This window comes from Haemaphysalis longicornis, unplaced genomic scaffold, assembly GCF_048455015.1.
Source record: "Haemaphysalis longicornis isolate Haplotype H1 unplaced genomic scaffold, Haemaphysalis longicornis Haplotype H1 scaffold_214, whole genome shotgun sequence".
Lineage (NCBI taxonomy): Eukaryota > Metazoa > Arthropoda > Arachnida > Ixodida > Ixodidae > Haemaphysalis > Haemaphysalis longicornis.
In genome coordinates this window covers 335,754-361,958 of record NW_027526300.1, presented here as the reverse complement: position 1 = coordinate 361,958, position 26,205 = coordinate 335,754, and the positions used below count along the sequence as shown (strand labels likewise).

At 45.7% G+C, this 26,205-nt stretch overlaps 1 protein-coding gene across 1 annotated transcript in view; it reads left to right on the top strand.

The window, feature by feature from the left end:
- The window catches only part of LOC144172462 (venom metalloproteinase antarease-like TtrivMP_A), a 29,622-nt gene extending 12,882 nt beyond the window's left edge, over nucleotides 1-16,740 (top strand). The window contains exons 10-14 of the mRNA XM_077701165.1: nucleotides 1,608-1,716; nucleotides 9,599-9,766; nucleotides 11,814-11,952; nucleotides 13,722-13,841; nucleotides 16,449-16,740. Of these exons, the coding sequence (XP_077557291.1) occupies nucleotides 1,608-1,716; nucleotides 9,599-9,766; nucleotides 11,814-11,952; nucleotides 13,722-13,841; nucleotides 16,449-16,490 (578 nt within the window). The 3' untranslated portion in view covers nucleotides 16,491-16,740. The remainder of the gene's footprint in view (nucleotides 1-1,607; nucleotides 1,717-9,598; nucleotides 9,767-11,813; nucleotides 11,953-13,721; nucleotides 13,842-16,448) is intronic.
- The last annotated feature ends 9,465 nt before the right edge of the window (nucleotides 16,741-26,205 follow it).

Genomic DNA, 26,205 nt, shown 5'->3' with positions numbered 1-26,205 from the left:
CGTGCAGCGTACAGAATACGTAATATTCAAATCCACACTTCATAAACATTAGAATTGCATGTTTTACTTTCCTGTTAATTGTTCATGTTAGCGATTATGGACACAAATCGTTTAATGAATCTGTGTTAGCTACGTATCGGTCCAAGCGATTCTATTCTCGGATAGCAAGCGGGAAGAAACAACATTTCAAGGCGTCATTATTGCAAGAATATTCAGTCAAGGTGTGCGCGTGTTTTTTGCTTTTAACTTTGCGGGCGAAGTTGGGGCAAAAACTGCGAGTGAATAGCCACAAAAGTACGCTTGCACCATATTTTATGAAAATTGTGTTGCAATTCTAGGACTCTGTAACGTCAAAAATCACAAATGGCACAGTTTACGTGAGGATGGTGGTCAGCTTTGGCGAAAACTGTTTACTGACGATGCTTCTTTGCATATCCGTTTGTAGCTGTTGCAGCTGAGAAAGCAGGGTAGTCGACACGGTCGCACTTTTCCTCTCCGAAGATGCTCTTACAGTGCTGCTGCCACGGAAACAGGGCGACTGCCAGACTGCTGAACACGCTGCGCCTAATTTGCAGTTACGCAAGAAATTAGGGCCAGTAGCTGCACAGGTAAACTTTGCTATTGGACAGAAGAACGCTGAATAACCTGCGCACGTTCGCACACTTTTCAACTACAAGTATAGGCAATGCTAGTGGTCATTCTTCTCTTCCCTTTTGTTAGACGCTGGACTAAAAATTGGATCGCCGTCTCGATCCTTCCTGACGCGGGGAGAAGCTTGAGGAGGAGGGTTGGGTTTCTCCACTCAAGTGTTGCTGCTCCTCAAAAATATTATCGGGACTCACGCTGACTCCGAATGCTCTAAACTGCGGCTGATTTGAGAGGTTTGCAAAAACAGGGAGGGAGAATTAGGCATTTCTGCTTTAGCTCAAATGTGCATTTATGAGGAGTTACCAGTCGCCACAGAGCTTGAAAATGTAACCTGGGCTTCAGTGCAGTTGATTATAAATTTGCCACATCAGGAAAAAAGATTATCTAATTGCGAATAAACTCGTTTGAATACCTAGATTATTACCAAGACGTATTGTTGTGATTTTGAATGAGGCAAAAGTGAAGATGTTTTTGCTTGCTTGTGGATATATTTCGGGCTTTTCTAGAAAGCAGAGGGACTCCAATTAAAACAATATTACAAACATTTGTTCTTCAACATAATAGAGAGGTGCTACAAACTGCAGAAATATTAGTGCTAGGTTGCTAAAGAAATCGGTTATGAAAATTGTAATATTTACTGGCATTAATTTTGAGGGGTTTATCTCTCCGCCCTCGTAGGAAGGCTGGTGGTAGGTATACCACTATTTACATCGTTGCGATATAACGTATGCTTTTGGTTTTATTGTTGCACGCTTTCGTGCGTCGCTCACAACATACCAGCCTAGGGATCGGGCGTGAATAAGACAACTGAAGTTCGCCCGCAACCTTCTGTTCGGTCAATTACTTTCATAACACATCGCTGTGCCTTTAGTATAGTTGAAAGATGCCTTCGCTGACACAAAGTGTGTCTTGCAAGTAGCGTGGTATACAATAGCCGTATGAACATAATTTTTTTCAAGGTTTGGCATTCACTGGAGGTCTTTGTTCGACGCGGAAGTTTGCCGAAAACATTGACAACGGCGGTGCATATTCCGGAATCGTGCACACAGCTCACGAACTGGCACACGTGTACGTATCTAAAACTGGTTGCTTATTTAAATTGTATGCCCCATTTTATGTTTTACACCTAAACGTTTGAAGCGGTAGTTTATTAAGATACTGTAGCGACGGAGAGTTCATTTTCTATTGCCGCCATTTTATTTAACTCTTATACAGTCGACTCTCGATGAGTCGAAGTCATCTAACTGTGATTTACGGTTAATTGGAAGTTATGTGCTGGGCCCGGCTATTCTACATGCAATCAAACGAAAGAAATTGGACGATAATTCGAAGCTACAACCCATTGCAGCGGTAATTTGAAATTATGTCGGCAAAAAGCATCGAGGTGGCCGCCATTTCTTGGTAACATACAAAATTTTCAAGCGCAAAAACAGTGCCGTTGTCTATACTGATGCCGTCACCATTGCGGCAGGCTCGCCATTGCGGCAGACTCACCCCAGCGCAACGTTTATAGAACCAAGGTCAGTTTTAAAACTCTCTGCCTCCGCCATACCAGCAATACGGCGCCCGAGCGACCCACAGCGCCAGGTGGCGTCGCCGTCGCAACCGGCTCCCTTCAGCCGCTGGGGAAGCCCGAGCGAAAGCAGCGCGGGCCCCATCTGTACTGTCGTTGCGAGCGTTATCGCGAAATATGCCGATCACCGTGTTTATAACCTTTTATTTACGCTTGCAAGTGGTAAGTCTAGCCACATGTCACCGGAGCTACGGCGCTCAATCAGCGACAACCATTGCGCAGTAGCCGCTTGCATTTCAAAGGCCGCGCGGCTTTGTGGCTGCACTTCCGCGTTCGTTTAGAGCATCGTCTGCCATTTCACATTACATAATTTACGTTTCTTGTTGAGGCGGCTGCATATTCTAACCCTCTAGGCAGGAAATGTGGCTGGTGCGTTATGCAGAGACATTAGTGAAGGCTGGCAAACATTGTCATCATTTCGTTAAAAAAGCTTTATCGGTTGAATAAAAGAACCAAAAAGTGGATATTTTTTTTAGTTTCAAGGTAAGGAGATATTTTCACAGGATATCCCTCTTGGCGAAAAGAATAGGATGTCAAGTATATATCAGCTTCGCGTGGTGATGGGGCCGAGAAGGGAATCAAGACGAAGACGACGATCGCAGTGCGCCCGGCACAAACCGTATCTCTGTGTCTCCGCTGCAGTGCCTAGTAGCTCTGTAAATAGTGCAAATACCGCTATTATAATCTCCTCTACTTCGTGTCATTCCTTCATGCCGGTAAATGAGATCATAGTAACTGTATTTACGCTATTGACAGAGCTTCTAGGTACTGCAGCGGAGACAGCAGCTGACCGAAATAGTTACTTCTTCCCCGATTGAAACACTTTTAAACGAAAAGAAGCTATCCCTCTATTTTCTGAAAAAAAAACATAACTTCTATTGTAGTCTCTGCCAACATTCTTTCGCCAGCTCGCCAATTGAAAACAAACTCCTTCAATGTCTCTCCACGAAGGTTTACTGCTCGCTGCCAGCACGTCTATATTTGCAGCACTTTCTTCGGCTGCACCGTTAGCGCTTGTTTTGGCTTTCTGTGCAGACGAGGTCTGTGCAACAATCTGCATGTTTAAGCGTGGAAATTTCTTTCTATTTGCCGGCGGTTTGGATAGGTAAGGAAGCAGGTTTGGAAATATTTTCGGGACGGCTCCTTCGTCGAGGCTCCACTTTCCTCACTCAGTTTCTACTTTTTCACTGTTAATGAAGTGGGTGTAGCTCTTTGCTATGACCTCAGGGTAAAAATTCACGCCACACGCGCGATTTGGATGAGAGGTTTCGGTCGAGACACGCATCGGCACGGTACCATATATCTACACGAAGGCCGAAGTAACTTGAAGTGCTAGAAAAGCGCCTTGCCTTTGAGTTTGGTTTCTCCTGTAACAGTGCAACCGGGAACACAACAGGCCGACATAGTGCTCGCCTAGCCATCTACAACCGGAGTGCGCACGCACGCACGCGCACGCACGCGCGGAGACGCTAGCCGCACAACGGCAGGTGTATCCCTCAGAACGTGCTGACCTCAGCCACCCGGTCAACCCCGGTGCTCCGCGCGGGAGCCGGGTGCGACTGCAACGCCATCAATGCGGCATGGTGCGGCGGCGCCGGGAAACACTTCGAAGTTTTACAACTGACCTTGGTTCCCCAGCGTACGCATCTGTCTATTTTGAAGCCCCCGACCTTCTTTGTTGCGTACAGCTCCGTGTGAGCAGTTAGTGTGATGAAGTCGGCAGGGTTAGATTTTAGCGACCAAGCCTCAACTATCATGGCTAACTGTGATGTACGATCGACTTGGCGACGATAGTTGAGAGTCTGAGCAAAATAAAGGGAGGCGTGTTGTGGACTAGTAACAATGCTGTTCTTGTGGTTTTAGTTTAATTTGAAGTTCGGGTAATTCGAAGTGTTTTGAGGTTCACGCGGACTTCGTATTAACGGGAGCAGACTGTGTTGCGATTCAGGATGTGGGAAGACTTGTGCATTTCTGGGAAACAATTTGGTTAAATAGTGTGCTTCGAAAACGTACTGTATTCATTCATGATGTAGGATAATTGAGCTGATGTAAGGAATTCTTGACATTGAGCCCTGATTTAACTTTTTTCGGTTTGGAAAAAAGATATTGAAATATCCTATTTTATGGCGGCAACAGTCTAAATAGTGTTGCATCATGGCGGCCATGGGAGCACTACTTGGTGATTTCACCCAATCGGCCGAACCGCTTCTGCTCACTGACTAGCCACAGTCACTGTTATTATTGATAGTAACGCTGGCTAGTCAGTGAGCGGAAGCGATTTAGCCGGTTAGGTAAAAATCAAGACAGACTGTTCCCATCCAGTACAGCAATCCTCGCTGTTGTCATTTCGCAACTGCAAGTGATCAGTCTGTCTTGATTTCACCCAACCAAACAAACCACTTCCGTCAACTGACTAGCCAACCTCACTTAACACTGACGCTGGATAGTCAGTGAGCGGAAGCGGTTGGTCGGGCTGGCTGAAATCAGCTATTACTGCTCCCATGGCGGCCATGATGCAACACTAATTAGACCGTTACCAGTGATGGCTAGGGTTCCGCGTTTCGGAGTTTATTTGCAGGAACATCTAAGCGGTGCTTCTCATTTTTCCAGAACTTTTGTTTGCTCCAATAACAATGTTAGTGCAGCATTATTTTGATTCTAGTATTTAGACAGCGCCCTTCTCTACACATAAAGTCCCCGAAGCGGCAGAACGGCCTATAAATAAATTTCACAATAGCGCACAAACATTTCCCTGTTTGCAACCTGTCATCAGGTTAAACCATGTATTTTCTTCATTTTGGGGCCACACGGAAGCAAAAAGAATCCGTAGATGCTATAGTCCGTGCTCAACAAAAATTTAACTCCGCGTCATTTTTGTTTATTATTTGCAAATAACTGCCTGCATTAAAAGCCAGATGCGGTTAAACGAATTGCTTTGTTCATGGCGGCCTTTAACGGAGATTTCTCGGGCCCTATAAAACTGTCATTCTCGGAATCATAAGTACGTCGTGTTAACTTGGAATGAGAGTATACGGATTGATAAACGCAAAACCTGGGGGATCAAGCTCTATACATAAAATTACTCAATAGCAAGACAATCCCGGTAAACACTCATGTCATGAATTGAGTGGGTGCAGCTGCGCAATGCAGCCACCAGTAAGGTTTCAAAAAGCTAATTTCAGTGTCTATTTGAATGCCGCCTTTAATGGTTTGTTGTGCACCTCATACTGCGAAAGGATGAGAGTACAAAAGCCACCACACATATGAGCGCCACTTACTCGAGTAAAAAAAAAGCCTTACAATAAAAATAACGCAATCAGAAGTTTCTTAATTTAGCTTTCTCTGACCGAGGGATGGTAAAATCAGCCAAACTCCTTTTAGTGTCCCCTAGCTAATTATCTTTGATCATGACTATTCATATCCCGATCGGAGAACAGATGGTGTTGCCGCAAATACGGGGCGTGGTAGTTGTAACGTTGCATTTGCTTTCATCTTTCGCTCCTCTATTCTTGCACTACGGCGGCTGTAACTATATATTATTGTCCACGATCGTGAAGCAATACTGCTGACCAGGTCCCGAAAGCACGTATTTTTTGTTGCACATAATAAGATTTTACCACGCTGTGGTTCAAACTGTGAGGTGCTCTAAAACTGCTTGGGTAAGTATACTCTTATCTCTTTTATGCCACAAACTGCACTGCAGCAACGAGGAAACGGCTGTCATTTGTTAGATATCCGGCAGGGTTAATTGTAATTCGTGTTCGACAATAATGCTCACAATTACGCTGCATGTCCTACACGCCCACCCTAATGGTTAGGGGAAAATTAACGTTTTTTTTAACCAATGGATAACGTTTTCAACTGCACTGTGTTTGACAGCTGCATTCTCGAGTGTCACATCTTTGCTAGCTGTGGCGACGGGGATAAAAGCGATGAGTGAAAGAGTTAACCTGCCCTAAATGCAGTTAGAATCCGTTCTAACGAAATTACCCGGAAAGGCTTAATTAGTCCATTAAATCGGGAACTTCGGAAGATCGGGACTGTCGTATTACAAGCAGTTAATTCTATAAATTCGATGGCCAAAGGGATGCGCATCCCAGCAGCCACCATGACATCGGAATTGCGGCAGCCGCGGCGCTCGCCTGCCGATAACTTAAAAATGCGCTGAAATTCTGCTGTTAAATTGTAGGCGGCCGATGAGGCGGTGCGGCCGAGCTCACGTTTATTGCGGTTGCGCTGGCTGCGCCATGGTCGGAATCAAGCGAGTAGAACGAGAGTGCCGTTCCGGAGGTGTGCCGGGTGCCGAGTGCTGCGTGTCAGCTGGCCAATGTCATGATGATGGTAATGGTCGCGCTGAAGAAGATGATGGCGCTACAGGGCTCCCCCCTAGCGCGTAGCGCGTTATGAGAAATGTGTAAAAACGATGTACTATGTACAGGTATGTACAATTTGTCCGTAGTCAGGAAGAGAGTCCGTGGGCAGTCAGTGGTCTAGTGGCCGGGGTTGAGTAAAGGGCACGGTCCTGGTCGTCGGTGAGGTAGCGTTCGGGTAAGGGGCAACCTCTGGTGGTCGAGGCTGGGAGTGCGGCCGCGGACGCATTGCGGGGTGCGAAGCGGCTGCTGCCATTGATGGTAGAGCGAGCGGCAGGCGTAACTGGAAGGACAGCGACAAGGTGAAGCGTGGTGCAGCAGAATGACGAGCGGAGTGTGGGCTTGACTGTGATGTTGTGTAAGCTCTGGGGATGTGTTGCTGTCTGGGCAACGTGCGCATGCGCCGTGCGAGACGGAGCAGCGGAGGGCGCCAACGAACTAGCGGTGGGTCGGGTTCTTATCGTGCAGTGCACTCGCGCTGATTTCAACCGGGGTCGCAGAGCAGAGCGCCTGTCACACCGTAAACCGAATGCGCTCCTGTAGCAGGGAATCGGCCGAGGTGGGGTTAGCAGTTTGCGGCGCGTCTGACTGCATGGGGACACGAGATTGTTCTTTCGGTGACATGTGTTGGGACGGTTGTCCCGCAATTGCTTCTCCGGTGTATCCGTCGTAGCCAGGGTGTCAGGACTGTCGGAGGCAGTCTGAGCAGTTTCGAGTGAGGATCTCGAGCTGTTGTCGACTGCTGGAAGCTGTTCCACCCCTGACGGGGGAGAGGGCTCGCATGTGCGGGGAGGAGAAGGGTCTGAAAGTTCATTCTCAGCCGTGCCGTGCGGAGAAGGCGGTGAAGTGTCCCAGCTGTTAGCGGCAAAGCAGTCCACACCCGGGTGGGTTTGGGCAGGAGACGCAACAACGTGTGGGACTGCGCCATGGTGTGGAGTCGAGTTGACTAAGTGCAACGCCAACTCGGAAGCCCCGCAAGTCGAAGTCGGGGCTCGCGTTTGTTGGTCATGCGAGGGTGGACAGACGGGCGACGTGCAATCCACTGATGCCGTTGAAAGGCGTGGTGGTGTGGACGAAGGCGGTGCTATACCATAGTGGTATAGGACCGCAGCCTTCAGATCGTCGTATGCACGTGGGCCTGGGGCCGGCAGCTGGATGCGCCCAGCGAGGTCAGCAGGTAACTTCTCTAAAGTGACGCGGTACCTGCTTTCCTGGGACTGGATGTCGTGAACATAAAAATGGCTCTCCAGGATGACGAACCATGCAGCGTGGTTTCTGATGGCGCCAAACGGAATCAGCAAAGGAAGGTCTGGTAGGGCGGGGAACGTTCTTCGCGGGCCGTCGTCCGCGTTCTGGATGGGGAAGCAGCGTTGCGAAGCCATGGCGAAGCCGCTCGTCCGGGTCACCAAATTGTAGGCGGCCGATGAGGCGGTGCGGCCGAGCCCACGTTTATTGCGGTTGCGCTGGCTGCGCCATGGTCGGAATCAAGCGAGTAGAACGAGAGTGCCGTTCCGGAGGTGTGCCGGTTGCCGAGTGCTGCGTGTCAGCTGGCCAATGTCATGATGATGGTAATGGTCGCGCTGAAGAAGATGATAGCGGCGCTACAAAATTATAAGCCAGCCGGGGCTTGCCCTGAAGTCATCGCAGCCCTATAAACGCCCGAAACACAGCGCTTTTTATTGTACCACTTCCCCGCTTAGCGGAACGTTCTTGGATCTCATATCCTTACAACCACGTAAGCAGGGCCTCCTCTAACTTCTCATGCGGGGTGGTCTTGAGGTATTTTTGTTCGACGCAATTCAAAACGAAGTGGCACGGATGATGGCACCCTTTTCCTTCAAGGTTGTGGAAAGCGTGCAGGCCGGGACGCCGTGGTCTTCGGCTACGGCATTGCTCAGCTTATCTCGTAGAGCTCCGTCAAAACGAAGCTAGATGCCTCGTTTTACAGCGAAGCTGTTACCCTCTCGTTGGTCGGAAAAGTTCGTGTCGTAAACAAAAAACCCAGGCAGGACCCAGCAGTTCTCGCCTAAGACGCAGAGCGCATGCGTCAGGCCAGTTGGGCATACAGCATAGGGCTCAGTATTCCTTTAAAAAACACAAAACAAGCATCTGAATCGCATTGTGGATGATAAGGCGTTTATGAACAATGGGACACCCCCCCTTCCCTCATGTGTTCCTGGTTAAAGATTATATTTGCAGATTATCTTTGAAGGCTAGGCAGGACTAGTGTCACTAAAGAGAACAATTCTTGCCTAAGACGCCGCGCGCATGCGTCAGGCTAGGCAGGACACAGCATTTGCCGCCAGAGAAGTGGAGTGCAAGAGACAAGCCCGCGGGACAACGAGGAACATTTCATACCCTCCCCCATCAGCACGTGTAGTGGTTTACAACAGCTTCGATGGACATCCACTTTCGCAGGGCGGGATGGCGACCATTTTTTTTTCTTACGTGGCGCAATAATCTTCGTGACGGTCTGACGAAACACACGCGAAATTGCTCCTTTTCAAATGGCTGTTCTCGAAATACTTCATTAAATCGGGAATGGTGCTCAATATATATTTCGCTAGTTCGAGTTTATAAAAGAATTTGGCAGTATAGGCACCTGCGGGGGAATCCGAATTTGTTTGTTAGATCGCGAAATTCGTAAGATCGTGTTTCGTTAGATCGAGTTTTGACTGTATCATACTAAACTGAGGTCTCACAAAATTTTCTGTACAGTTAGCACGCGATTAAGAGCTAAGGCTAATTCGATAAGATGGAATCAAAAGTACTAGTGGTAAAAGGAAACTAAGCGGCGGAGGAAACACAACAGTATAAGTACCGCACATAACAATGGTTTTGTGTATGAGACCAAGCGCTCGCACAAATGGTCAAAAGAAAGCTAAGTTACGACACGGAGTCGCTTTTTTCGCTAACTAGCGCCAGGCCCATGTGTGAAAAATGTAGGAGCACAACTAGTTGGTGACCAATTCGGCTGAATAATGTTTCATATGTGCTTGTCAATAAGACTCGGAGCAAGTCACGACGGAGCCGATCCTGTGGTCTACATACCGGGAAACCGGGGTGCCAGGCACTGCCTCTGGAGTACCGGGAACATTATGAGCTACGAGTACAAGGACCTGAACCAATTCAGATTTTCCACCTGCAGCCAGGAACAGTTCCGAGTAACACTGAAGTAAGTACCAGTTGCACCACTCTACGAACTATGCGGCTACTCGGTTTTAGGCGGAATTACTAAATTAATTTAAAGCAGGGCATTGCATTATTTCCTAATTTTAGTTTCCGGAATACCTTGGGGTTGGGGTGATGGTTGGTTGTGCAATGCGTAAAAATTTCGCGCAACCGACCGCCACCACTTTAAATGGTACTAAACTGCACATCTTAAACAATTTTTTTAGGGAAGTTTTATTCTCAGTGAAAATTAACATTTCACAAAATGCACCCTAAGCACCGAAATCATTCCATGTGGCCTGACGGAACAAGTAGGCCCAAAGCATTATACATGATGCCAAATAATTCAAGGAAAGCTTACGGGAAACGAAATTGAATATTCTAACTCGACCACGGACGATTCCGCTTCAAACTATTCTAAGAAAGGGGTTTCGTAAATTGACCCAGTGCTCCTTTTCCCGAAAAAGAGGTCTTTCTGTGCGCATTCTTATGTACTGGTGTACTTCTATCGTGAAGGAAACTCGTGATTTGTTGGTGACCTACATATATTATTTAGTGCTATTGGGTTGTCTTGTTTTTAACATGACGCGCTCTTGTTTGTGCACAGAGCAGAGGATGCGTGCACTGAGGACGACAAAGAACGAGACAAACAGAAGTGCGAAATGTTGCGCTGGGAGTCGAATGAAGAAAGTGTGGGAGCGTGTTTTGCTCAATTGGTGCTTACGTTGCTTGAATAGGGGGGGTGGGGGGGGGGTGGATAACGAGAGACGCAGTTTTCAAGAATTCCTGTGGTAAAAAGTCATCTTAAGCTTGATCCCTAAGAAACTATATGCGAGCGTTTTCGGGAGTGCTCATTGGGGTTTAGACATAATCCCCAGCGGCCATGCACATCCTGCGTGAGGTTTCTGTGAGAGTCGCTTGTTGTGATGATGACTTAAGCACATTAAATCATTCATAAAATGCGGCGCACTTGTTCCAACCTAGTTTATGCTGTATGTGTGCATGTAGTCTCATTGGTGGGTAAGTGGCAGAAGCGAACGTTCACTCGGAGTTGCAAATGACTGTCTTTGCAAATACCAGAAATTCACGGGGCCTCGATGGTGGTGTATTTGTGCAACATTCATAGGCAAAAGATTGGCTTGCCGGGAACGAGGCCATGAGTTTATGAGGAGTAGCGGCAGCAACAGTCTCAGATGTGCACTTTCATGATTACTTAAAATTTCATAATGGGTTTATTATAGGTAATAAACTGCTTACAATTTTGTAGACAGTTCAACCCCGAAACATTATACAGAACTTCCGTTGATTTAGTTCGCGAATGTCGGTGTCGTAGACACGAAAATTGTGGGCTTCTATTAATACGTAAGGAAACACGCAGTGATGGATTGGGCAGGGCAGTAAAGCTGTGGCATAAGCACATGAGGAAATCTCGGGATGGAAGAAACTGAACCTACGTAGAAGTTCTGCTTCCAATGGTCCTCTGTACTTTGGCATTTCCTCAAATACTGAATAGCCTCTCTGGTACACATTTTTTATCACAAGATGATCTAACAATTATTTATCAAACGTAGAAGAGTAGATCTTTTTATAAAAGACAAACTCCAGAAGGGTAACATATTGCGGTTCAAATAGAGCTTGCGACGAAGAAAAGTGTGCACTGCACTACATGTCCTGCAGTAAATCAACTCTACCCGCGGGCGCCTCGTGCTTCAGCCAGAAAGCGGTTTGCCAGGGCAACACCCGCTCCATGCGAAGGGCTACTGGAGGAGATCGTTGTCTCAAGGTTTCAAAATCTCTAAGAGTCAACGCAAGCAGGAGCTCCCAATATTACCCTTGCGACCTTTCTAACGAGCAGGAAATGTCCCTACTTTTTTAAGTTTTGCTTTGGTGCGAGATCTGAACTTCCCAGAGCTAGTGATCCAGAGAATCCTGAACCTCGCACGGTTTTAATACCAAATCACCTACACGTTATTGCTTGCTTTTGTCAGTTCATGTTTTCCATTATTTGTTCGGTAGCTTATTCCCTAACTTTATTCCTCACTCGGTCGCAGGCGAGTGCCCCAGTGGTGCCTTGAGGACACCTGGAATGGCACGACGCTGAGGAAGACAAGGAAGTTTCCTGGTGACCGAATGTCCCGTAACGGCTTCTGCCGCAGGGAGTCGGGGTATTCAAATTCGCAAGAATGTAGAGTAAGTTGTGCCTTCGGGACATTTACAAAGTGCGTGAAGCACCACGTTGTGCAGCGCTGACAGATGAATTCAACTTACTTCACAGTAGCGTCTTTTGTGCTGTACCCAGCGCACGTTGTTAATAATGGGTGATTATTGCCTAATACAGTAGACTTGCGATAATTCAAACTCGGACAATTTAAACGTTCGCTTAATTCATACCAATTTCAAGATTTTAAATTTTGTTGGTCCGGTATGTTTTCAATGTATTCTAGAGCAGCTTAATTCAAACTGCTCCGTTAGGTAAATTCGGTTAATTCGCACTTTTTGCTTGTCCTTACCGGATAATATCTACTGAATTTTTCGCATCTTGGTGCACATTTGCATCATTTCAGCAAATTTCTGAGATCTTAGATCAGTGCAGAAAACTTTCGCAATATACTGGCGGCCCTTGCTGGTATCGAAAACTTCGTTTTCAACTCCCATGCAACGATAGAGCAGTCATCCATTGGTCATTTTTTTTTCAAACCATGAATAGCGGTTTAGTATTGTGTGTGAATATTGCATTAATAACTATACTTGAATTTTTCATTCCAACGGAAGTAGGTAAGTTGCCCTGAGTAATATTTATGAGAACTTTTGATAATTCAAACTTCTGATATATCAAACCAAATCCTGGAGTACACTCGAGTTTGAGTTATTGCGAGTCTACTGTATATATTTTAATATACTTCTGCCGTTTCACCCTTTGAATGGCGTCTACGGGGCTATAGCACCCGCACCAGCCTACAATGACGCAACTTTTCACCATATAAACGATTAGAGAAAAATAAAAACCTCATGTTTGTGAAACTTCTAATGACAGCGCAACATGCGGCGAGTATGCTTTGCCAAAGAGTGAAGTTCGCATTTTTTACGTTGACTGCAAGTAGTGGTGTACAACCGCTAGTAGCGAATGAACTGAGGCAAAAAAAATGTTTCGTGAAGGGCAGTTCGTGTTTTTTCAACTTTTATTTGCCTTGTGTATTTAAGTGACCTGCCACGAGTGGTTTTCTACAAATTAGTGGAAATATCTTACCAAATACGAAGCCAAAAGGCCTTGATCGTCGAGCAATCATTCGCCGCGAAGTTGTACTGTGCACACACTACACCCCAAATTAATAAGCTGAAAGTATACAGAACCTCCCGTCCCTTAAAACACCCGGTGACAGGTCGTGCATTATCTGTTTCATGTGCAAGCACTGAGTTTTGTTGGCTTCCAAAGCGGATATGAATTTCACTAAAGGCCTCCCAAAGCACGCAGCTCTAAGCGGAAAACGTGCACGTGTATTTTGCTTGTTTAAAAGTAAATCCAGGGTGTATTTGGAGGCATGACCACCTCCCCCTGAATAGCCCACAAAAACAGTGAAAAAGTTCACTGCTACTTGAAATAATTGTTACTCTTTGAAGTTTGATATTATAATTGTTTTCATATTTGTGACGTAAGTTTACCGCTTAGTTGAAACTACTACCAATTTGTCGGAGTATCTTTAACTTGAACTTCTCCGAAAACAAAAAGCCAGTTTTTTTCTTTCTCATTTGCACATTGCATACAAGATAATTCTATTTTTCTACAGCTGCGAGTAATGGTACGCTGTTTAAACGGAAAAACAGATGCGCTAAATCTATGCCTTTGAAAGAATCGAAGACGATTGTGTACTTTAAAAAAACAACAACATTACTATCGTGTTCGTAAGTTTTTTACGTCTGGTAAATACTGGTAACATTTGCGACGCATCTTTTTAATAAAGAAAAGGACCGGCTGGGAGCTTTGCCAGATAGACTGCTGTCCGGGAAAAGACAAGTACAGACGTTACGTTGAAAAAACTGTGTACTGGAGCCTCGACGGTGTCAATTGCGGTCACAAGATGGTAAGAATTCCTTCGCTGTAGTAAAAGGTACACGGCAAAATGTATGTATAGGTGACTCTTTCGGAGTCGTAGTTTTAAAGACGATAATCTTTCCTGGGCTACTTAAACCCAGAAATTTTGGTCTGTCTGTATGTCTGTCTGTCTGTCTGTAACTCGATTCAGCCACCCAGCCAAAGTAGAATTGATATTACTCTTATATACTCACAGCCAAATGTAAACGTCCTAGCCCGGTTTATATGTTGATACTTGTCAATTTTGTTGAACAAGAATACGACATTACGCAAATATAATACAGGAAATTAGTACACAAGGGATATTTACTGTGTTCCTTTATTAAAAAAATGCATGGATGCTTAGTTTTTCGGCAACAAATGATATTCTACATCTGCTGCAGAAAACCGCCGCCTCCTGGCGGCATATGAAAAATCACGCGCCAACAGCAAGGAAAGGTTCCACTAGCTAGGTTCCACGTTCTGCTTTGAACGCACGTGGCGCACGGCCAAGCGGTTCTATAAACCTATAAACCTCCCTTCACGCGCGTCTCTGCCGTACTGCAGCGCTGGCATCGACGAGCCCGGCCTGTAGCAGTGGAACGCGGTAAATTCAAATGTCCTTGCGCAAACCTTTAGTGTGTTTACCTTGGGATGAGCGCGACGGTACAGGCCCAGCATGAGAGGTGAGCGGGAAAGCCAAGGGGGGTAGACATTTCCTTTGCAAGGTAGACATTTCCTTTGCAAATGTCTACAAAGACTATCGTCTTTTGACGACATTTGCAACAAAAAGAGCAGATACGCAGCCATTTTTTTAACAGTGATCTGTTTTAAATGCAAAGCATGCCTTAAAACCCACAGATGGCTTTTTGGTGTCACTGTCTTGACATCGGCTTTTTGAAGCCGATATAAGCTAGAGGGGAGCGTTTTGTTGAAAAAAAATCTTCTGGTGGAACTAATGTAAACAACAAAAAGCTTACAAGTTGACCGAGCGAAGTTTGTAGCCTCAGAAGCTTCTATTGCTGGACATTATTAGTTAAACCTCAGAAAAGAATATTATTTTCCGGGTACCGAAAATAAAAGAAGAAAACAGCAGCACGACCTTTTAAGACTATGTGCTTCTAAGACTATGTGCGGACCAACTCGCGTATCATTTGAAGTAGCGTAGGAAAAAAAAAAGAACGAGAAAATGTTTTCGTGACAGAAGAAGTGTCCGTGGGTAGGAAATGTCTCAATGTGAAAGAATCCCTGGGGAGTCTAAGTTAATCCGACCCCCCCCCTCCCCCCCACACGCCTCAAAGCGCACGTTGAACCGCAATTACAATTTTGTAGGACCACATTATACCACTTTCCAAACTTTTGTGCGCAACTGCAGTCACGAGGTTTGAATCATTTGGAGACTACTAAAAAAAAGGGTAGGCTGAAATTTCATTTCCCTAGGTTGGGACTCTGAGGAACCAAATCTGGTAGGTTCAGATCGAATTTATTTTATTTGATTTGAAAGCTAAAACAACTGTTCTTTTTAAAAATAGTACTACGCACTGTAAGAGCTGAAATGACCCTCCCTCTCCCGTTCAATAAAAAAGGTGCGGCTTTTGTTTATATATATCATCTGAGTTTAGAACATTCTAGCCAAGAAAGCGGCAATGTTTCGAGCGCAGCTAGGAAACTCACGGATAACAATGATGTCATGCTGAAAAGGCTTCCAGAAATGTTAGCTAATTTGACTGCTTACCGCAAATAACGCCAATGTATATTAACAGATATAGTTTACTTACAGGTAGGTCGAATTTGAGTAAAGTTTAGCATTCAGACGTGTTTAAAGTTCCGGCTCTATCTTCGCTCCTCGTAACCGGCTTGCGAGCGCCAGCCGCTCCTCCTCCGTGCAAACATATTTTACAGTTAGTAACTTCGTAGACAGGTGAATAGCCCCTTTTGTGAAGCTGGTATAGCAGCGAATATTAGTAAACTGTACTGTAAAGATTTTTTCATTTCTACCTTTTCGCAAAAATAAACCCCACGAGGAGAGTACATGCGCTTTACGCGCTGCTTGACTTCATCAGAAAAGAAGGCATTCAGGAATGGTCTAGCTATACTTTTTTCACACCCTGATCTCATAAGATCCCTTACATTCTACTTCCAAACTCGGGTTAAGCATCGGGCAATGGCAAAAAGCCTTCCCGTCTCTCTTTTTTTTTTGTTATGTAAACGTGTGCCCATTATTATATTCCTGCGGCATGCAAATTTTATGTTATAGAGGCTGTTCTGACACTTAATTTGTTCTGTGAAAAATAAGAAAAACTCGACAAGTACTCATTATGTTCTGTATATATTTTATTCTGTATATTTATTTGTATTATCTATTTACATTTATATATAAATTGATTCTTTTTTGTTTTTGTTTATATATTATATTGAATATTTGTTGTGAAAATTTAAGAGTTTCCAGCTAAGAAATAAGAGTTTCCAGCTAACCAACTGGCACAGGACAGCTGCTGTACGAATACTTGCTGCCCTTATTTGATGTATTAAAACTGTACGTTATAGTACGTTCAGATGCTCAGTTGCAAATGATGAATTTGCTAAGCTAGCGATGCATCTTCTTGTCTTCCTTTAGGAATGCTACAACGGACGCTGCGACAAGAAACGAAAGAAGTGAAGAAAACGAAAGGACGGCAAAAATACGAAGCCCGTATAATTAGTTGTAAATACTTCACGAAAGCTTTGGAACTTGATAATGAGAATTGGTTTTAAGCCTAAAATTCATAACAAAGCGATGTAGCGTTACTAGCTATTAAAACTGTACTATAGACCACTCCAAATAATAAAATGGCTTCATCTTGTTCAGGTAACAGTTGAGATGGCAGAGTGTGCAGGCCTCCCAGTGTACAAGAACAGTGGACAACAATGAAGAATTCATGCGGCACCGAGCGATTCTTTGTGGCTTCCTCATATGGCAACTTCGCGAGCCCGGGTAGAGGAGGGCTCTATGTTTTGGAGCAGTTAATATAATTGTGGCTTACGCAATTGCTGTGACGGTAGGTGGGGGAGGAATATGTAAAGTTAAAGCATTTTATGACGCTTCTACAGTTACGAAAGGCAGAAGCTGTACGATATTTACCTTGACAGGTTTGCAACGGGCGTTCAAATTTCGCGCCTTTTCGGGTCAGCAACGTTTTTTTATGATAAAAGAAACGAGTCAGTAAAAGTATTAATAGCAGGGTTAAGTTACAGAAATGTTCGCGGGGATATTCTTACAGCCGCGCATTGTAGCTGAAAAAATAGAACTGTGCGAAGTTGGTCAGTATTTTTTGGTAGGAGGAGATAGGAGAAGTATTTACTCAATTTTTTCTGTTCAATTTCATTTTGGCTTGTACCCTTATTAAAAATCTCTTTGTCGCCAATCTCCCCCACAGACACACGTATTTTCACTATAGTCAATCCCCCCACAGGCACACGTATTTTAACTGCAGCATACCCCCCCCCCCCCCCTACTGCCCGCTCACGCGCTACAATAAGAAGAGGAACCCTCCCACAGCACGCAGCCGTGAATCGTACGCGTCTTCAATTCGCAACGCATACTCGCTGCTTGACGAACTCCACGCTCCAGACAGCCACTCCACCATTGAAGGTTTCTGATGCCTCACAAGGGTCACCCGTCCACCAGCAAGACAACCGGTGGTTCACCCTCGGAACAGGCGCACCCAGACAACAGCAAAGATCAGGTACGCCAAGAAAAAAAGTCGGTCAGATATCGTTCTGTCATTTCCCTCGCCTTAACCAGAGCTCCGGGTATGAAGCAGAAGGCCCGTCATTTCTGTAGGCCACTATGCTATGTGGGTCCCGTATCCGGGGCTGCACCCTGCAGAATCTGCAGTCTAAAGCCTGTTTCAAGCTGTAAATTAAAGAAAAACAGGGTTTAGGTCCTTTCTATTGCTGGAAATAGGGTGCATCACAGAACATGACTGCCGGCAGAAAAAAGGGGTCCTGACATAGCTTCCGCCGAAACGTGGATGTGCATATAACGAAATAAAGCAATGTATTAGCAACCATCTCGTGCAATAAGTTTGTTAAAGCGATGAGTATTAGCTGAGAAATTGTAAATCGCAGAACGCCAATTGTAGCCGCGGTGATTTTCCTCCTTTTCTCCCTATTCTCCCCCCTGTTGACGGTGCGAGAAAGTTCCCTCCCATGATGCTTCGCTCCTCAGAAGTTGGGGCGTCTCCACCCATTTCCGGTTTTGTGCGGCGCTGACAGCACATTGCGGTATTTGCTATCGGCATCGCGTTGAAACGACAGTTTAAAGCGGAGGAGATCTAGTGACGATGAACGCACCGGTCAGGAATGCTTTAGCAGCCGCACGGCGAGGATCGTACGCGTGTTGGTCTCTTTCACCAAGCGTGCGCACGGTTTATGTGAAGGACACCATCTCACATACCGCCTGCCGGGGCGAGGCCTTGTTTTGCGATGATGCGGTAATTGTAATTCCCGCCGGCGGCATGTCAAAAAGACAACTGAATGCATCCGAGAACTCCCGGGAACGAAACGCGCCGGTTCGGACCGCTTTATCATTCGCGATGAGCGGCCTTCCTGTGAAGGAGATAAAATCAGCGGCGCAGTCAAGGAGGGTGCACGCGTGTTTTGACAATCTGCACTAATGTCTTGTAACGGCGGGGGTGGCAATAGAGTAAAATAGGTAAATATAGACCAACACGATAGCGTATAAGCACTCTGTGCGAGTGAGTGGCGCCTAGTGTTCTTGAGGTATGCAAATACTAGTTATGTAAGATGTTTTGCATTTTTTTCTTTTTTTGCTGAACAATGCTAACAAGTATGAGGTATGTTTCCAAGATTAGTGGTTTGGGAAAGTCTGGCCTATATAAACTTCTCTTTGAGGAATTCATTTAAACTTTTGGTCGGGAGACTGAATCGAGGTACAGACAGACAGACGTACATGCAGACGGATATACCAAAATTTTCGAGATTAAGTATCCCAAGAAAGGCTATCGTCTCTAAAGGCGGTAAGACCGCAAAGGTAGGCCTTTAAAGTGTTTGGCAGGAAGCACGCGCGGATTTAAGCATACTGCACTGCCACAAAAAATTGGCTCCAATCAACGCTGTGAAGTGCTTGGAAAGCTAAACTTGAAACGACACCCACAACAATTGCCCATGCGACGTAACTTGAATTCACACACGTGGCTCTACAAAACGTGAAACCAGAGATTCTGCCTTCCGGTACCTAGAATTCGCAGGGGTAGCATCCTGAACACAGAAGCGTCGGCCACGGCCGGGCTAGAGCGGGGGTGCGCCGCTGTACGTCGGACGTGCGTCGGTAGAAAGAAAACGGTACGGAGCTTTTTTGATTTGATTGATTGTGGGGTTTAACGCGCCGACGCAACGCAGGCGATGAGGCGCGCCGTAGTGGAGGGCTCCGGATTAATTTTGACCACCTGGGGATCTTTATCGTGCGCCGAAATCTCGTACACACGGGCGTTTTTGCTTTTCGCCTCCATCAGAAAAGCGGCCGCCGCGGCCGGGAATCGAACTCGCGACCTCGTGCTCAGCAGCGCAACGCCTTAGCCACTGAGCCACCGCGGCGGGTGGAGCTTTTTTCGAATGGTGTGACAGCGAAACCTAGTCATCCTGATGTGCTAGTTTGGGGCTACACCACCATGTGACACAAGCTCAGACACCGAAACAATTCGGCATGTGAGCTTAGTGATTCCCATTTATACCGATGTAAACTAGTTAGTTTAGTAAATATGAGAATGGCCAGAAAGCGGAGGTACCTTTTATAATCGATATCAGAACCAGTTGCTACTTGCGCCTTTTGTAATACCTCTGAAAACACGACTGAATGTGTAACCACCAATTCAGAAAACGGACTCCCATTCATGGCAAGCAGTGCGTAAAATGTAGCGTTTCTCTAGCGGCCAGATGTCTGTATGTGGTCTCTACATTTTGTTTTCCCACTTAGTAAACCAATCCTTAACGTATGTTTGCCGTAAGACCACTTAATTCCGTCGGGTTCGGGTTACCCTGGAGGTGCTGTCGAACAAATTAATCAAGCCGTGCGAACGCACTGCGCAATGGACGCGAAGCTGCGCCAAAACAGGCCCAAAACAACAGTCACTAAAGCAGACGACAAAGCCGTACCGCCGACGCCGCCGCCGGCGAGCAGGCACTTCCGCCCTGGGAAAGCTGGGTACACTCGCCGTGCTATCTACAGTGTGCGCCGTGAGTGAAACCCTGGAAGGAAGTGAAACTTCCTTCCCCCGCCGCCGCCTCCGACGCGTTGGGAGTTTGTTGTCCCGCACGCCACGAAAGAACCGTTGGCTGGTAGAGCTAGAAAGCTTTGCTTTAGAAGGAATGTGGAAAAACCATGTTGACATAAACAAGTTTTGACAAGCTGGGACAAAAAGTTCAGTAGCCCTCCACTCTGTGAAGAAGGATGGCCAGCAAAGCTGTGATGCCGACCCCCAACGTGAGCGACGATATGCTTTGACCGGGTTGTAGTTTAAGGGGTGCACGAAGAAGAACACGTTTGGTTGTAATTTGCTATCGAGCATATTTCTGGTTAATTACGTGAATGATACTGTGACCAACTGGAATTTCATTTCAATGACCGAACATGGGGCTGTCTGTTTTCATCCACTAGAAGGCCATGTATTGAAGGCATTTGAGAATTCGACAATAAATACAACTTCATTTGCGAACTACGTAATTTTGGAAAGTAAATAAAGCTCGGCATAATGTTGAAGTCGTCTTAGCGGCCAATTGTCATAGAATTGTTTTTGGTATAGTTTTAACATCAGAAGAGTCACGTTCTGTAAAGATACTCTCTCTGAAGATGAACGTGCTTCAGTGTGGAACATCAATGCGGGAAAGCCATCTTACATAGACCAAGCTTACACCGATATCTTTGAAGTCAGTTTGACCTCTAAGCACAAGTGCATTGCTGAAAAGACATTCTTTCCGGGAAATACCAGCTGTCTTATATTAAAATATGGAGATCCTGGGACTTGTTTGTAATTTTTTATAATTTTTATCCATACCCTGAAGGCGTAGTGCACAGTTTTACGGTACCAGAGATTTGAGTGTGCGCCACAACGTGGCGCTACCCTCGCGTGCGATTGTTGTCTAAATCACTGTGTTGCCGGAGACAATCGGCCGGATCCTAGCCATAGAAAGCTTTACTGTAAAAAAATTTTGACAAGTGACGGTACTGGCGGGCTCACCTGCTATCCACCATGCTTTTTTAGTTTCCTTTACTGTTAAACAAAGATGAATTGCGGGGAAAGTGTGTCACGAGGGGGAATATAAGCAGTGATAATAGGATACAACAACCTTAAAGGAGCCATGAAGAGAAAACACAAGTTTGGTTCAATTGAAAGATTGCCTCGTTAGAACCATAAGGACACCACTTATAACGCAAACTTCGCTCAAATAAGCTACATAATTAGGCAAAAAGGAAATGACCATGCGACCCACCAGCTCATTTTTCGCAACAGAACCTATGATGTCACTCGAGAATGCTCTGCGATTGGCGGAGGCCGGCAAAAGCAAACGCATGTTAGGCAGGGCTTACAGTTTGAATAGTGAGCGCTCTGCGATTGGCGGAGGCCGGCAAAAGCAAACGCATGTTAGGCAGGGCTTACAGTTTGAATAGTGAGCTATATGCCCGTGAAACATACTGCACATTCTTTTTATGACAAAGAACGGTGGAGTAAACTGTTGAAGTACCGAACGAACACGCAAGCGTGTGCGCCAATGCGTACGAAACTACCGCCGGCCGATCTCGACATCTCGCCGTCGCGCAGACGAATTTTCGGGTTCGAGGCTATTAGGGGCCAACGAACCGTTCCAACACGTACAGCCCCTTGCTTGGTATCTCAATCCCTTGACAGGAGGGTGGCCGTCATATCGCCACCCAGCAACGGTAAAAATAGAAACGAGGGGAGTAAGGAACAGCAAGAAGCGACGAGTAGTCGTCGCAGAAGTTTCGAATGTTGTTGGCTTGCTGCTGTCGTTACGAGCTCGTTTCCAGTTTACAACCGCTGAAAACTTCAGTTTGTTCGAGTACTTTACAATGAAATTTCGTTGCTGCGTTTTGAAATGCCCATGTAGTACGGACAAATCGTCGAGGGAGTGCGACATCCCCGCCGGTGAAGAGATCTCCTTTCATGTGCTGCCAAACGACGAACCTAGGCGAAGCAAGTGGCTACGTTTTGTGAACTTTGCAAACGGAGGAGAATGGAAGCTAAAGGAAGTAAGAGTGTGCTCGCTTCATTTCCGACGAAGTGATTACGGCAGGGACCCTTACGTTAGCTCACTCCTGGGACATGCTGGCGCTCGTCGCCGACTTCGTCAAATCGCCGTCAAAGCGCTCTGACCTTGGGGGAAAAGATGCCGTACACACCGCGCATTGACGCTCGTATCTTTCTGGTCGGAGCAGAGAGCTCGCGCGAACGGCTTTCCATACACGACACCGGCCAACTGGCATAAGCGATACTGCTACTGAAATTGAACTATTATTAACCGTAATAAAAATACGGCACATCCGTACCAGTCTGTATTCATCCGTCGCGACGGGGCTGACGAGGCAGCGGTGCCGACGGCTGGGCGTTCGTATGTTGTGGCTATCGCGGAATGGTCGCTTTCCGGTCCATCCGCGTATCTCACAACTCCTGCCGCTCGTGCACTAAGAAGCATTGAGCGCTCGAGTGGTGTGAGGTTGTTAAATGCAAGCCCGAGTTTCTCGGCGAGAGTTTTGTTCTCCCGATCAGGCGATTCCATGACTAGGGCTGCGGGTGCACTAGGTTTTACTAGTATTTTTAAAATGGCCACCGTCTCGGTTTCGGCACGATTTCCGGTTCCTGTCTGACTCCCGCGTGTGGGTGCTATATGGAGTCGACATACTAAGTATCTGTTTCATGGGCCGGCTCGTATGACGCCATTGTTCACGTAACGAAATCTGCAATTTTAGCGGGAGATTTAAACTTTTGGCTTAAATTGCCCTATTTCTCAGTGAATAAAGCATCATTTGCTTCCGGAAAAGCGCTTGGTGTACTATGAAACACCTAATCTTTCGAATAAAACAAACTTTTGTTTTCTCTTTATGGCTCCTTTAAGGCCTCCGATATAAATACAGGAAAACCTCGGTAAATGGCTTGTCACCGAGCCGCAAAAATTTTTAAAAGTAGGCGGATTTTCAAATTAATCGAAGTACCCTACTGAAACTTTCCGTATATACGGAATCATTGGAATACGGAGTTCATACGGATTATTCCGCCCCCAAGCACGCCGAAAGTAGATGTTAGTATAAAAAACAGGGAATCACATTAGTGTGCGCAATAAAAACGTTTGGCACAGGTATCGTCTTTTTATCTCCAATTTTAAGCACAATGACGCTCCGTATGTTTTCCGTATACTCCGTATATACGGAATTCATACGGGCAATGATATGGCGGTTCTAGTAAACTTACAGGCACAAAATCGGCGTGAAATTTTTGGATAAGTAGGCACTATTTCGTTCACGTGGGGTTCTCAAAAATATTCCGTGTTTTGTTGTGGCTTTGTGTCATTCTAGGAAAGTCCTGTTTTACAATTCAGGTGAGGATTATTTGATTGATGCGGTGGTTAAATGCCCCAAGTGCCATGTTCTACAGATAGGTCAGAACACTACATCTCCAAATCACCGCCCGTGCATTCGACAAAGCAGCAGACGATGTTTACGGAGTCTATAACTGCTGCTAAAGGAGGCGCAAGGGTGGGCTCGTGGTCGCAGTCATCGCCGACTGGCATTCTGTCAGCGATTTAATTTTCACGCTACAGAACTATGTTTCAATGCCTACTTCTGCGTTGAAAGACTCCGTGAAGCCTAGTCTCTTGCCATGTATCTTGACGAAGCCGGGGATCTGGCCACACATCTAGTTTCTCTGTAAAATCTTCAAGCGTCATCATAGCCCTCACCAAGCTGTCTAAAAAATCCTGGGTGTTAAAAACAGCGTCTCCTGACATTTGTACTCGTCTGTTTTCAGGCGTAGACAATAAAGCAAATTACCCCACCAGTTGTATGGTGCGCTGTTTGCCATGATCGTATCGGAGGAGAATCCAGCTCAGTCAGTGATGGTCGTAACTAATTCTCGTCGGAAGTATTACAGCTGTGTCTGTCGTTTTTGCATGTAGGAAGACGATCTTGATGGTTTGCAGGCTACCGATTTCAGAATGGGCTGAGAAATTTCCTGTTGTAATGCGAACTTTCAGACAGCTGCATGCATTGCTCGAATATAATGAACGCCATTCAGGTCTTCTTCCTTATGTTTGTAAATCCCCCCGTCCGCAGGAAGAAGACGCACAGCGTAAACAATGTGGCTTCCGCTTTCACCCTTTCAGCCATAAATTTTTCGTGTCTGCCGAGAAAATATTTTCTGCGTGTTTTCTTTAATGTTTGGGTCTATAAACTTAAAACGAAAAATTGAGCTTGTCATGTAAGTAATCAGCGATTTACAAGCGTGACATCTATTAGGTCATTAGGCCATTAAACGTTTACATTCCACCAGAAAAAAATTTCATTGTTTTCCTGAACTGTGGAAAGCACTGAGCCCATAGAAAAAATAAAGCTGATAGTGAAAGTATTTTTACGTGTGCAGTCATTTCATCTGACTAGGACTCCTGACGTCAGTCTGCTGTTCACTGCAATGCCTTCCTCTTTCTAGTGTTCACCTCTAGAAGAAAAAACGAACTATGGTGATACATATTGAAATAAGCATCCTTGAAGAACTATTTACCAGAAAACTAGCTGTTTTGGCTTTTTTCTCACTGTACTAGGGAATTTTGGGTAATGTCCTAAATATGGGGCACCAGGGCCGAAAGGGCTAACGAACGCAAGCAAAGGGAGGTGGTTCTTTATAGACGTGTTGGCGCCTAACAAAGCGGTAATTCTGTCCTTAACCTGCTTCTACACCGACAGAGGTGTTTCTTTGGCTGAAAATGTTTCAGCAGTAAGCATTTTATCGGGCTGCTTCATCTACATTCGACACTTAGTCATCTTCGTACTCACGAAACACCAAAGCCAACGTATGATTCCACCAGTCATTAACTGCAGTGACATCCGTTACTGCCGCTTTGTTTACCCAACCTTAGGTCAATAAGGTTATTTCGTTGTTTAAAACGAAGAAACAAACCACCCGTACGCTTGAATGTTTCGTCTACTGCCTACAATTTTCCGACAGGATAGCGCTGTTCAGAGGAAGGTGAGCTAAGATTGCGTTTGTAGCCACTTGATCGAAGCGGCTTCGTGATCTGAGTAAAAGGTAAGGAGGGGATTTTCCATCATTTTGGGAAATTGGACTTTCTGGGTGCCTTAGGAACCTTGGCCTTGTTTTTCAAAATGATAGAAAGCATCGACTAAGGAACCTCGAGTTCTTTGGCGAGCTGCGTCTCTATGAATGCGAAATTTTTAGTAATTTTAATCTGTCACAATTTTCTGTTGCAGAATCAGCGTCTTGTATTTTAGTATTATGGAGGCGGCTTAGCATCGAGGCAAAGAAAGGATGCGATGTAGGCCTACACGCAGTAACAGGGGTCTACAAAAACGAAAACGTATTCACGATGGCGAGAGTTTCTATTTCTTAACCGGGGTCGCCAGTCCACGGCTGCAGAGCGGCATCGATTGTGGTCTCAGCTGTGCATCATGATCTCCAGGATGTTTGTTGCCCGGAGGAGGCGGCACGTTGCTGCAAGCGCTACGCTAGCAATTATTCCGAACCCCCCCCCCCCCCCCCCCCGTGAAATGCTCGAATTACGAAGGTTGAATTTTTATCACGAATGGCGGGAACAATCAAATAATTTTCAATAAACAAAAGTTCGTATCAGCTGATTTTGAATTATGGAGGATTTACTGTACCCTCAAAATTCCAACTATCGCTGTCAAACTAACGTAAACATGGCATGCAGAAATGCACTGGTGAGAATAACATTTTGCAGGTGGAATATGAGAAGTCCTATTAAAAAGAACGAAGGCCCTAAAACGTTCATTATGCCTAACTGTGGCGAATGTGCGTCCCATATTACCGCATATGTGCCTGACGCCTTTACGTGTACACAGACGGGCAGCCAGACAGAATACTGGTGTAAATAGACAAAAATTCATTAAAAGTCAAACCTCTCCTCAATGCTCACCTAGTACCTTCTGCCTTCCTTTAGCTTCTGGTTCCGCGTATAAGCTAAATCCCGTCCACGTAACTGTTTGCACCCGTCACATTGTACTAACGCAGTGCTGAGTCGTGAATCCAAATTTTCTTTCTAGCCATCCCAATCTCCGAGCTCGCACGTGACGTCACCAACGAGTCCGGATCGACAGCGCCCTCCAG